We start from the raw sequence: 13,075 nt of genomic DNA, 5'->3' as shown, positions 1-13,075 counted from the left end.
CAGGAGACACACATTTGGCCGTTTTCCATTTGAAATTTTGCCCGTCTGAAGCCAGATTTACAGGGAATATCTCATTTTAAGGCTGGCATCATCATGGACTCTCTCTCTAATTATTGTTTAATAAGTATAAGAATGGAAATATAAGAAATATTAGAATATAAGTAGAATTACAGAACATTAATACTCATTATTGTATGTTTAGTAATGTAATATATATTATATAGTGCTTGACTGTTCACTGTTGCTTTTGACCATGCTCAAAGACACTTTGCAAATGCAGGATAAAACAACTTAATAAAGAGAGAAAATATTAAAATAGATGAGAGAGAGGGGGAGAGAGAGAGAAATATTATAGGTCAAAAGCAACAGTGAAAAGGCCTTTTTTGGAAAGATGACATAATGAGTATGAAAGACAATGAGTTTTGGCCTGTCAGATGTGACACAAGCCGAAGGCTGGCACTGAGCCCAGACCTTGGCGAGCTGACCGGTGGGCTTGACCTGAGCGCTGCCAACCGAGGCCAGGCTGTGGCCATGGACCAAGGTGCGCTGGGCCCCCTGTCAGGCTCCTTGCGCTTGCAGGGGGCGCCCCAGCAAAGGGAATGGGACCCAAGGAGAGCTCCCAAGCAACCCGGGCCCTGGGCACCAAGGGCTTGTCCTTAGAGCTACAAGCCGAAGGCTGGCACTGAGCCCAGACCTTGGCGAGCTGACGCCCCTGCTGGACGTGTAGCGCCAGCAAGGGGCGGTATGTCCATTGTAGACCAAGGAGCCATGTTACCGGCATGCGACGCGGCGGGCGAGATGCCTGCCACGCCTGAAGAGCACCCCTGTAGCACTGATGCAGGGGCTGGGGTAGCTCAGCCCAGGAAATGCCCAGCTTAGCTGCGGCCCTGGGCATCACCCCACGAAACTGCTCCCTTGAAGGGCTTGTTCGTTTTCCCTATCGGGAACCTCCTCCTGGGCGGTCTTGACTAAGGGGTCGTACCCGGGGAATTTGCCCCGCTCTAACTCGAGACTGCTCGTCTAATTCGGACCTGGCCCTGTTCGCCCTGAGCAGCAGGGGCTTCACCCACGACAGGCCGGAGAGATTCAACGGACACATTTCTCTCGAGAGGCGTACCGCTGGGAGGAATGTCCTCCTCAAGAAGAGCGAACCTCTATGACGCAGCACGGCCATCTTGAAGCCTCTACCCTGAGTACACACGGGGCCGCCAGCTGAAGCTATCAGCTAGCGAAGCTGTCAGTCTCAAGAAAACTCCTCATGCCGAGGAGAAAGCTTGCCTTCCCGAGCGGGAGGCAAGCTAACACAGCCTGTCTATCCCTAGGAAAACAAGCATGACTAGCAACCAGCTGAGGCTAGTGTAATGAAATGAGAGACCAGCGCAAGCTAACACACCTGTGAAGCGAGCCTCCACCCTGGGTAACACCCGGGGAAGCGAGCATAACCGCAGCTGAAGCTAGCGGCTAGCGAAGCTGTAGTCTCAGAGAAAACTCCTCATGCCGAGGAGAAGGTCAATAATACGCTAGTCTCGCTAGCCAGCCTCTCTTCCTTTCTGTCAGAGAGTCTGGCGTCGCGGAAACAGGCACGGGGATCAGCCCGCCCCTGCTCTAAAGCTGCTCTCCCATTCGAGCGGCTGTTTCGGTGGCAGCAGGATATCCGCTCCCCCGCTTGCAAGCTCTGTCACGCTCTGTCATTGGCTCCGACCATATGTCAATCAGAGCGGCTTCCGCTCCCATGGCATGTGTGTCGCTGTAATGCTCCCGGCCGCCGAACAACGCTAACTAGCTAGCGTAGAAAGCTAACGGCAGAAATCTATGGGCTAACTCGTTGCTACATGCTGAAAATGGCAAGTTTTGAAGAAGATATGGATTGTGCAATAAAGAAGGCCTGCTCGGCACTTTCGGTGGATGGTTGTAAAGATATCCAGAGAATATGTTTAGAACATTTGCTGTCTAACAGTCTAACAGTCTGTCTTTATGCCTGTGCGCTCTCCTCCCGTCTAAATGTTCCGCCGACACAAGTTCCACCCCGAAACTATTTTCCAAGGGCACTAACGTTAAGCACCGCCCAAGACGAAGCTGATTGGTTAACCCAAACAGAGCATTTTTTTCGCAATCCCACAATGGAAACCTGCGACGCCAGACTCTCTGACAGAAAGGAAGAGAGGCTGGCTAGCGAGACTAATAATACGCTAGTTGAGGCTATTTGCACGGCGGCAAAAGCCATACTTAGCAGACAGAATGAGCTAACAATAGAAGGCGAAAACAGTCTTAGCTTTCGATGACTTCCGCCGCCCGAGGCGAAGAGGACAGGTTCGGAGCCCCGATGCCTGTCTGGGTCTCGTCCGCTGAACGGCTGTAGTTTGGTGATTCAAGATTCAAGATTTTTATTGTCACTCCATGGTACAAGTATCACGTGTGAAATTCTTGTGCCGTGGACTCCGTTTACAACATAGTACAAATATAACAGGGCATATGAGTGCAAAAACAACAAGAGACACAACAAGCAATAAGGCAGTATAGTGATAAGACAAGTCAGAGACAGTGGCATATTCACTGCACATAGGTGCACATGTCATGAGCATACTTTAGACGTGCTTAAACATTTTAAATTCGGCGTATTTGACATACAGGTGCAAATAGCATATTCCTTATTAAATATACACTTAAACTCGGCGTTCTAAATTCGGCGTATTTGACATACAGGTGCAGATAGCATATTCCTTATTAAACATACAGTTAAACATTAGACATACGTAATGGTAGCAGCTACAGTGCGGTACAGTACGGCTACTACACTATTTGTGTATGTTAAGGAGTCTCGTGGCCTGTGGGAAGAAACTATTCCTCAAGCGATTTGTGCGTGCTTTCGGAACCCTGTATCTTCTCCCTGAAGGTAACAGGGAGAACAGGCTGTTGTGGGGATGGTTTGTGTCTTTGATGTGGGCTGTCAAGACGGAGGTAGCTTCGGCTAAGAAAGCAACTTTAGTTAGCATATCCTGGAGCAAAACACCGCGTGTCCAGCAGTGAGCTGGATGAAAAGCGAAGTGATTGCATGATGGCGGGCGGACGTGACGCAATCACAGCGATTGCTGGGTGCCGCGCCGTTCTCATGCATACCATGCCACCTGCTGGTGGATGGTTGGTTTTATAAAAAAGGTAATTTTTGGAGTAAAATGAGTGTTCATCCAGTGGCGCTGCTCTGGCAGCGATAGGGCAATATGTGAGAGCTTGAGTTCGAAACAAAGTAAAACAGATACATCTTTGGTTCAACTTTTTTATTGTAATTTCGTGTAAAATTACGATCTATGGTACAAAACTTTGATGCAACCTTACACACCTTACACAGTGACTTCTTCAAGAAGAAATTGGCCTCTCGCTGTAGCAGAGCGATCCATCGGCAGCGGCACGATGCAGAATTTGTCCCCGCACGGCGAGCCTCGGGGCGGCCTCTGGTTCGTCTCCGGCGGCCTGTTCAACTGCCTCTCCTTCCATACGGCGCAATTCCTCGGCACTGTAGTCTGGCTCATATGGCGTTAAGTAGCCCTGAATGTCAGAGTTTATTAGCACACTTTGGAAATCGTCTTCATCCATATCAAGCTCTTCAATTTCACCAGAAATATTTCCTTCAGCCATGGTTGAGCCGTGGTGAGCTAGTTAGCTCCAGACCGATGCGGTGCAGAAAAGATGGCTGACGGAGTGTTTTGATTTTGGAGCTGTGGAGGCGCGTGGAGGCCCCCTAGAGGCGGCACACACACAAAATAATTGTAGTTTTAAGCTAGAGCTCTTCCGCATGTGTGGTACACCGCTCTGACGCGGTCGTGACGTAAAACGCGTCAGAGCGGTGTACTAAAAATGTGAATGATAAGGGAGTACAGCCAAGAGGGTTTAGTGAGGGGAGGTAAAGGCTGCCCATCTAATCATACTACTGACATTGTAATGATACAAATCTGGTTGAAAATCAGTAAAGCCGTCCTTTAATAACTTGTGAAAAAGTAGGCTATGTTATATTGTCAATATTTCATTACTATTCCAGATTGAACCAGTTTTGTGAATCTCTACCAAGACAATAATCTCCATTGGCCAAGCACACATCCTCATGTCTCTTTTACTGCTGAGAGCAATCTTTCCAATATAAACACACTAACCAATTCTGTTTCTCCCTGCATTTAAAATAAGACCAGGCCCAGAGGTTAGATAAACATCTGAAGCGTTTTGAAGACCTGTTTTTGCTGCTTCAATCTGATTTTTTCGCTTTACACTTTCGTCTGAGAGCCATGAACAATCCTCTTTGCGACACACACACATTACAGTTGGATTGAGTTTGTGCTGTTCTAGATGATACATTTGCCATTGTTTGCTGTAGGGATGCTTCGATCCGCCTCCGATACCGATTCCTGATCCGACACCAGGGCTCGACTTTAACGGCTGCCCACTTGGCCTTGGCAACCATTAATTAAAAAAAAGTCAAACATTTCTTGGTCTTTGGTTGCCTCAGTGGCAACCACATTTTAACATAAAAAATAGGGACAGCAAACAGCAAAACGTGCACCCCAAAATAAACGTTTCTAATATTCCTAAAACCCGAAACTCGATTTTAATAAGCTGATATCGCACACAGACTCTCTGCCCGTCTCTCATCTCCCCGACGCAGCAGCAGCCCTGCTTGATAAGAGCCACTCCGCAGTCGCTAGCCATCGGCATTTGGTTGCCGAAACTGTAATATGGTTGCCATGCTTAGTCACCTTATATTTTGAGTAATTAAGATACAATGTGTAGCAGGGTGACCTAAACCGGTGGGTCCCGCCCACTAACTTAAACACACCAGGTGCTCTAGGTTAGTCAATTTGGTCTGCCCCTATCCACCTTATTTTTGGCGGCCATTTTGCCTTACGTTAACTATGGGTTCTATTTCCGGTGTAACCAATAATTTAGATAACCCCCCAGCCCCCGACAAAAAAAAAGTCTATGAGGATTTTACCCTTTTACAGCAGAGCCATTCTGCTCTACAGCCGTGTCGTTCGGGTGCTGGGATAACGTAATGCATTGTGGGTAGTCGGCTACTAACTGTGGCTAATGTTAGCGGCTAGCTAGCTATGTTACATGGCAGTAAAACGCCACCAAATTGATTTAACTTTTAACCATTTCGAGTAACACACATTTCGAGTTTCCATACGGACCTCCAGCGTTGGTTAGTTGTTTATAACGTGACTATATTTATAACTTTTAACGGACTCCAGCTTCCGGTTTATAATTCGGGTCTGCAGCCAGAGTATAACAAAGGAAATGGCAAGCGGCAACAATGAGTCACGTTAAACCGGACCTTGTACCCACGATTCTTTTTACAGTGGGGCATTCAAAAATAAGGTGGATAAGTAACCTCCAAGCAGACAATGGCGTAAGGCTGGCTTTTTCCCCTCCAAACCCCCATTGGAGGAAGACCGGCTACTGTGCAGACTCCTGGGTCTGGCTGCATACAGGGGTCAGACATGCCTATGCTACCTGCATTGATAAGTGTAGCATGTCACATTTTACTTTTCCACCTAACCCAACTTGCCATTGACCATGCTGTGTTTTCTGGTTTCCTCAAGCCATTGGTCCTTTAGGCTGGGCAGGCTAACATAGCCTACTGTGTATCTGTCCTGGGTCTGGGTATACGGAGCTGTCCATATCTCTATGCTAACTGCTTTTGGTAAGTGTAGCAATTGGCTAAAAGCATTTCAAATGATTCTGTTTGTGGCTAATTGTGCCTTTTCTTTTGGACAGAACATAAGCTGCTGTTCTGCCCTCCTCCTGCTGTACAAGTGTACCTTAATTTAGTAAAAGATTAATTGTTGTTTAACTGTCCAGAACTAATATTTCCCTCTTCTTTGTGCCCCGCATAGGCCTGGCCACTGGAGTGGGTGGGGGTTACTGGTGTGAGCTACGGGCCCTCCCTACCTGCCTCTTCTTCCCATAGGTTGAGCCCACGTCTCGTCATAGATGCTGGTTTAGCTGGCTCAGCCTGGCTGGGGGCGTGGTCAAGGTGGGGTAAAAACGCCCGTTCTATCCATTCAGCAAAGTTAGAATTTAGCTGATAACCCAGCCCAGGCAGACACGATCGGGGATTTAACCACCGCAGTAAACGCACATCTGAGCAGACGTCTTGTGTTCTGCTCTAGAACCCCCAAACCTGTAGTTTAGAGCCGCAGCACCATCTTTTGGTGAGTCAGCCCATGAGATATATGGGCGGTTTTACCCCACTCGCGCGCCAGCCGTTTAACATTTTGTGGGCGTTCCCAGACATGCGGACTGTCTCTATATTGCATGCGTGTGAGTGTGCCTTGCAGTGTGCCTTGTTTAAGCACCTTATGCACCAAGCACTTTAATTGGATGTGTGTGTGTGTGTGTGTGTGTGTGTGTGTGTGTGTGTGTGTGTGTGTGTGTGTGTGTGTGTGTGTGTATTGTACACGCTTGGTGTGTGGTAGGTACTTTTTCATATTTTGCTATTACCCAGTCAAGCCCTCACTCACTTTAGTTCCAGTGCCCCTTGCTTTTACAATTCCCCCTTAGTAGTTTGGACATTTTAAAGGTGCATTTCATTGTTTTTTGCAACTTAGCTGTTTTTAGTATTGTGTTTGAATAAATCTGAATCCTTTGGCATATGCAACTAGTCTGGGCTTTTCTAAATAAATAATACACACTTTGTACTTGGAAACCACGTCTCTGCTCCTCTCATTGGTCTTCTACAATATCTGACTTTTACCTCTAACCACCATTCCATCTCTGCAATCTATTGATTTGTATTTGTTTTGTTATTTAGTTTGTTTACTGTATTACTTTTCTATGTATTGTAAAGCGTCTTTGAGTTTCCCAGAAAAGCGCTATATAAAACTTATGTATTATTATTATTATTATTATTATTATTATTATTATTATTATTATTATTATTATTATTACCATTGTAACGAATCTGTATGGTTTATCTGTGGGCATTAAAGCCCTGGTATTTCCTTGGGTGAAACTCCCTAGGTGGCTGGTCACAAATGTATTTAGTCAACTGGTATGGGTTGGTGGTACACTATGGAAATTATTCCTGTCAGATAATCCTTTGTTGTTTGAGAGTTCCATTATTTCCATGAACTGAGTTAAACATACAGATATTACAGTGTGGTCTGAAATAAACAAGTCAAGTTAAGTCAAGTCAAGTTTATTTGTATAGCACATTTCATACACAGAGGCAATTCAAAGTGCTTCACATAAAATGGTTGACAGGAAAATAAAAGTATAAAAGAGAATAACATGGACATTTAAAAGCATCACAACAAAACTTTATAAAAAGTGCATTAAGCAACAGGCGCAGCAGTTGCAAAAAGAGCTAAGAACTTATAGAGGACTCATTGGGTTGCACAATTACACTGCATCCCTGCACACTACACTGCATCCCTGCACACTTACACTCCATATAAGCAAATAAATGGTCTTGAGTTTAATGTAAATCCAAATATGGCAGTTATTTATGTCATACAATAGCTAAGTAGGCATTAAGTAACATTACTCTTGTTTGCACATATAGCCTACTTTACAACGTTTCTGTGTCCATACACCAATAAAGCGATCTAAATTAGGCTACTATCATTAGCACACAATAATTAACCAACATTAGCTTAAGTCATTCTACATTAGCATGAACAGCACTGATAATTAAGTAAGGTAACTTCCTCTGAAAATTAGGCTACTTAAACGTCAATCAATTGAGCAAGACTCTGCAAGTATGCTATGTAAGTAAGTATCATAAGTACGCTATGCAAAACGTATGCTAAACAAGTAGGCTATGCTATGCTAAACTTATGCTAAAACAAGTATGCTATGCTAAACGAACAACAGAATGAGGTAGAATATGTAAGTAAGCAGGTCTATTCAGGTATAATTATTCACAACATAAGTATCACAGCTTACATGTATGTCCTCATGCAGACTTCAGGCTTATACAGTCCATATGATTGTCTCTGCACAGCGATTCACCGACGATACAATACTGAATGAACACAAGCAATTTTTTTCCTTTCTGTTTTTAAAACATTACATTCAACAAATGTAGCCTATAGTCAAAGTGAAAAATATACAATGTGACAGTAGTATCAGTCTCTGTTTATTCTCATTAGTTCTGGATGATAATGCTGGAATAGTGCCGTGCTCGTCTCTTTCTCTGAGTGAAGCACATACGCTGTCAGACTGTATCTCTGTCAGACTGGGGGGCATGGTGGGGCAGTGGTAGCCCTGTCACCTCACAGCTAGAAGGTCCTCGGTTCGATTCCCGCCTGGTGCGCTGAGGGCATGTGTTCCCCCTTACCCCGCTCGCCGGACGCTTCTGGCTCATACTGAGCGCATTAGCGCCCGGCGAATGCAATGCATTTCACATTTTAGATTTTGCCATTTTCACGTCTGGGTCTAAAATGCCTGCTCCTACCTGAGTCTTCACGTGAAGTGAAGACGCTATCCGATGTCCAACATCCTCTTCTTTCAATAACACCTAGTTGTTGCATCCAAAATGTTGCATAAAATCCACTTTTCTGTCGCTCAAAAACCGAAAACCATGGATTTGCAGCACCGCTCCTTCTTCTTCTCTGATCTGAAGCAACTCGGAACAACAACTCACTGTTTACTCACTAATGCCCCCCACACTTCCGCAATGGTATTGCACCTCCGTTTCTGCACAAATGCAGAAATGGGAGGTGCAATACCATTTCGGAAGTGTGGGGGGCATTGTTGAGTAAACAGTGAGTCGTTGTTCCGGGTTGCTCCAGATATATATATAAAGTGGATTTTATGCAACATTTTGGATGCAACAACTAGGTGTTATTAAAAGAAGAGGATGTTGGACATCGGATAGCGTCTTCACTTCACGTGAAGACTCAGGTAGGAGCAGGCATTTTAGACCCAGACGTGAAAATGGCAAAATCTAAAATGTGAAATGCGTTGCATTCGCCGGGCACTAATGCGCTCAGTATGAGCCAGAAGCGTCCGGCGAGCGGGGTAATGTTCCCCCCATGTCCTCAGTGCCCACTGCCCAGGTGGACTATCTCGTCGAAAGGGCCTTTGTGGAGTTTGCATGTTCTCCCTGTGCTCCCGGGGGTTCCTCCATAACCCCCAACTAAAAACATGCAGAAGATCGTCGTCTGACCAACGGCGGTTGGAAGAAGTTGGTCCCCGGGTGCTTCACTGCAGCTGCCCACCGCTCCTGGCCTGAACCATGGTGGAGGACGAGCCAGGATGGGTCAAAGGCGGAGGACAAATTTCACGGCACCTCCAAAACATGTGCGTGTGTGTACTGGCTGCCATGCACATGTGTGCATGCCAAAAGGTGTTTGTGACAAATAAAGACGGGGTTTGTCCGTCCGGTTTAATATTTAATCTTATTAGAGAGGTGCTGTGCTGCCATCAAGTGGGCAAGTCTGATTCCAAAGATGCACAGACCTGCACCAGGGCTCTGAAACCTTGTGCCACGAGGGGCGGAGTCTGCTTTTCATCCCAATCAAACACTACAGCAGATCTCACTGACCACTTTCTCTCTGCTTCAAGTGCTAATCAATCAAATCAGCTGCTCCAGTCTCCACCTTCCATCACAGTTGCTTATTCTTGTCATAGGGCTTTGCAAAGACATTTCAGTGCATCTTTAAAATAGAGTTCTCAACGGGCCTGAAAATTCAAACCCGACCCATCACCCACCGAGCCCGACCCCACCCCAACAATTAGCATAAATTGTCAGCCCGAACCGACTCGACCCCATCGGACTGGGTCGGGTTCCGTCGGGCTTGGGCTGAAACTGAACTCTTAAGTGTGCGTGTGCATATGTGGAGGTGTAAGTATGGAAGAGAGTGAGAAAGAATAACGAGAGAGTATCAACCTGGCCTACTGTAAATGCCTTTTTTTTTTTTTTTTTGCTGAGCCCGAGCTTGACCCGGCCCGATCCATTAGCATAAATTGTCAGCCCGAGCCCGTCGGGAACTCTGCTTTAAAATCAAACTTTCCCACTTGATGGCAGTACAACATTTCCAAATAGCAGTTGGAATTTAAATGATTGGAAACAAAAGTTCCAGTATACCAAATCCAAATAATCCAGTGTTTCGTTGTTAATTGATCATACAGTATTAGAACTTTTCTTCATGCCTGGTATCTGCGTGGTTTGTGCAGTTCCTTTTACATGATGCATTTTGCCATGAGGGTTGCCACCAGGATACAGATCCACTGCAGTCTGATGCTGCTTCCTGATGATGGTGTTGTTGTTGTTGGTTGGTGTGGTGTTTGGAGGACTTGCGCCTTCGTAACATATACCTTGTGACTGGAGTACTTCATGGTAGCAGGTATCCACAGCGAGCAGGTGTAAGGCTGGCTCATATTTCCAGACTTGATATTTAGGGTGCTCTTCACATTGTACAGTCCATGTTGGTCCTGTTCCGTCTGTGTGGTGGCTGAGTCTGTTAGGTTGGAGCTTCCCTGCTCCCAGTGGATCGTCCCTTCGGGGTAAACTCCATGGAACTGACACCAAACATGAGACTGATTGCTGGAGGAGTCAAAACTTCCAGAGCATTCTGTAAAGAGGGACAGTTTTAGAATGATGACTGTCAAGAAAAGTGCTATCAGACATTTTCACTGATTTTATATTCACTGCATGTTTTATATGTTCAGTTTCCTGATTCTGTAGGTGTGCAATGTAAGTTTACAAAAAAAAGTGAAATCATATTTTCTTTTCGCTCCAAATTATGTGGAAACAATCTGCGAACTGCCCACTGGCAGATTTCCCCCCGATATATAAAAATAAAACCAAGGTCAGTCAACTCACCTTCGAGTGTCACAATGCTTTCTTTGTAGCGTTCTTTGACATTGGAGTACAGTTTGCAGAAGTATTTTCCCCGGTTGGCTGGCATCATGTTGGTGAGCGTCAGAGTGAGCCTGTGCTTGTTGTTAAGAGGTTCTGCTTTGCGTTCACACAAATATTTGCCAAGTTTGCCATCTTCACAGAGGTTTAATCCTTTAGACGTCATCCAGAAAAATCTCTTGATCTCGAATGCGAATGATGAGCTGGCATCACATTCCAGAGTCACGTTCTTACCACACTGTGCCGCTACCTGAGGCCTGGTCTCCAGCTCAAGGTCTCTGAGTGCTCTGGAGCGTTCGATGACTGTATTGAGAGAGATAGAGATAGAGAGAGAGAGAGACACACACACACACACACACACACACACACACACACACACACACACACACACACACACACACACACACACACACACACACACACACACACACACACACACACACACACACACACACACACACACAGTCTGATGAATTCTCATGAATCTGTTTTCATGTCTGTTCTAGCCTACTGTTTGCATATTTCTTCTCTTACAGAGGGCAAGACACAACTTGAGTTCCTCCCTCCTGAATAACTTTTTAAAATGCACATTTTGATGAGCTTCATCCTTTCTTAAAGAATATCAACACACAAAAAGTCAAAGGGTTAGTCCTCGAAAAAACTAAACTAAAAACAAAGCATGCCAAACATTTCAGTAACACTGTACAATAAGGGTCATTCATTAATACTTAGGTACAGTAATGCTTAATAAGCATTAACTAATGCTTAGCATTAAGCATTAACTAATGCGTATTAAACGTGAACTAACCCTTTAATGTTTAGTAACTTTAACCCTCACCCTACCATTAACTAACCATAAACTATTACATGAAGCATTTTAGGACTAATGTACACTGCCTCCGGAACAGATGCGGTACGGCTCCTGGTACGACTGCGAACAGACCCACACTCATGTAATCTGTCAGACGTATGCGGGATCCGACAAAAATAGAACAGACCTGTGCATAATTGTTTCCGTACCGCATGTATCGCCCATCTATTAACATGGGCGAGAGTCGATCCGTCAGTTTTGCCGGATCTGCAACGCAGCCGTAACGTAGGCCTATCTGGTGTACATTGCCTGTAACCCTTAATTAATTACACTTATTGTAAAGTGTTACCAACCTTTTCTTTCAATCGGCTGATGAAAAGCAATCTGAGGGGTGGTCTCCAGCTTCAGGCCTCTGGTTACATTGGAGAGATGGATGTCTGTATTGAGAGAGAGAGAGAGAGAGAGAGAGAGAGAGAGAGGCCATACAGTCTGATTAATTAATCCTCAAACTCATTTCTTTTAGAGCAACATTCAGCACACACCCATCTTCTCATGAATCTGTTTTCATGTCTGTTCTAGCCTACTGTTTGCACGTTTATTCTCTTACAGAGGGCAAGACACAACTTGACTTCCTCCCTCCTGAATAACTTTTTTTAAATCCACATTTTGATGTAAGAATTTCTGACAAACTCTTAAATCATGCCAAACATTTCGGTAACACGGTAAGGGTCATTAACACTAATACTTAATAAGAATTAACTAATGCTTACTACATTAAGCATTCACTAATGCTTATTAAACATTAACTAACCTTAACGCCGCCTAACTCTAACTCTTATTGTAAAATGTTACCAATTTTTTGTGTGTCATACGGCTGAAGAAAAACACTCACCGTCGCTGCCGACGACTGAAGTGAACCAGACGATGGAAACCCAGTATGTCCTTGTGAAGCTCAATCCCTTAAACTTTAAATCAATATTTTTCAGATTAGATGAACCAAATCAAATCAAAACAGAGAAGTGAATGAACACAACATGAAGCATAACAAGTTTGTTTATAATTACCATGATGTTCCTCTGAATAGACTATCTGCTAAATGTGCTTATTTCATCCAGTCAAGGCCTTCTCCAATAGAATGAACATCAGAGAAAGTTGTCTGCTTCCTTCTAAACAAAAAGGCACAGGACTGAGCGCACCCTGAGCTGCACTCTTTTCACACGCCCGTAACCCTAATCTAAACCACATTTTCTTTCCTTGTTCTTTACTCTACTAGTTGCGGCGACCAATCAAATGAGTTTGGGGCATGGCTTTCTTACAGAAAGGCTAACTTGTGCCATGTGCGACAAGGAGGAGGGGCTTATGTGTGGGACAGACTCTTCCTCATCATGTTGAATAGCTGTAGCACAGGG

The 13,075-nt window shown here is 44.9% G+C and overlaps 1 protein-coding gene across 1 annotated transcript; it reads right to left on the bottom strand.

Moving 5' to 3' along the window:
- Positions 1–8,752: 8,752 nt before the first annotated feature.
- LOC310787495 (uncharacterized protein) lies at positions 8,753–12,869 on the bottom strand. Its single transcript, XM_083648930.1, has 5 exons — positions 12,731–12,869; positions 12,559–12,631; positions 12,020–12,103; positions 10,820–11,158; positions 8,753–10,568 (listed from the first exon to the last, which is right to left on the bottom strand). The coding sequence occupies exons 1-5, from the start codon at positions 12,731–12,733 to the stop codon at positions 10,177–10,179; spliced, it is 891 nt and encodes a 296-aa protein (XP_083505056.1). The 5' UTR covers positions 12,734–12,869; the 3' UTR covers positions 8,753–10,176.
- Positions 12,870–13,075: the final 206 nt, after the last annotated feature.

This window comes from Poromitra crassiceps (assembly GCF_964638095.1).
Source record: "Poromitra crassiceps genome assembly, chromosome: 13".
NCBI classification, from domain to species: domain Eukaryota; kingdom Metazoa; phylum Chordata; class Actinopteri; order Beryciformes; family Melamphaidae; genus Poromitra; species Poromitra crassiceps.
The sequence above is the reverse complement of the archived record's forward strand: the minus strand, read 5'-3'. Positions and strand labels throughout refer to the sequence as shown.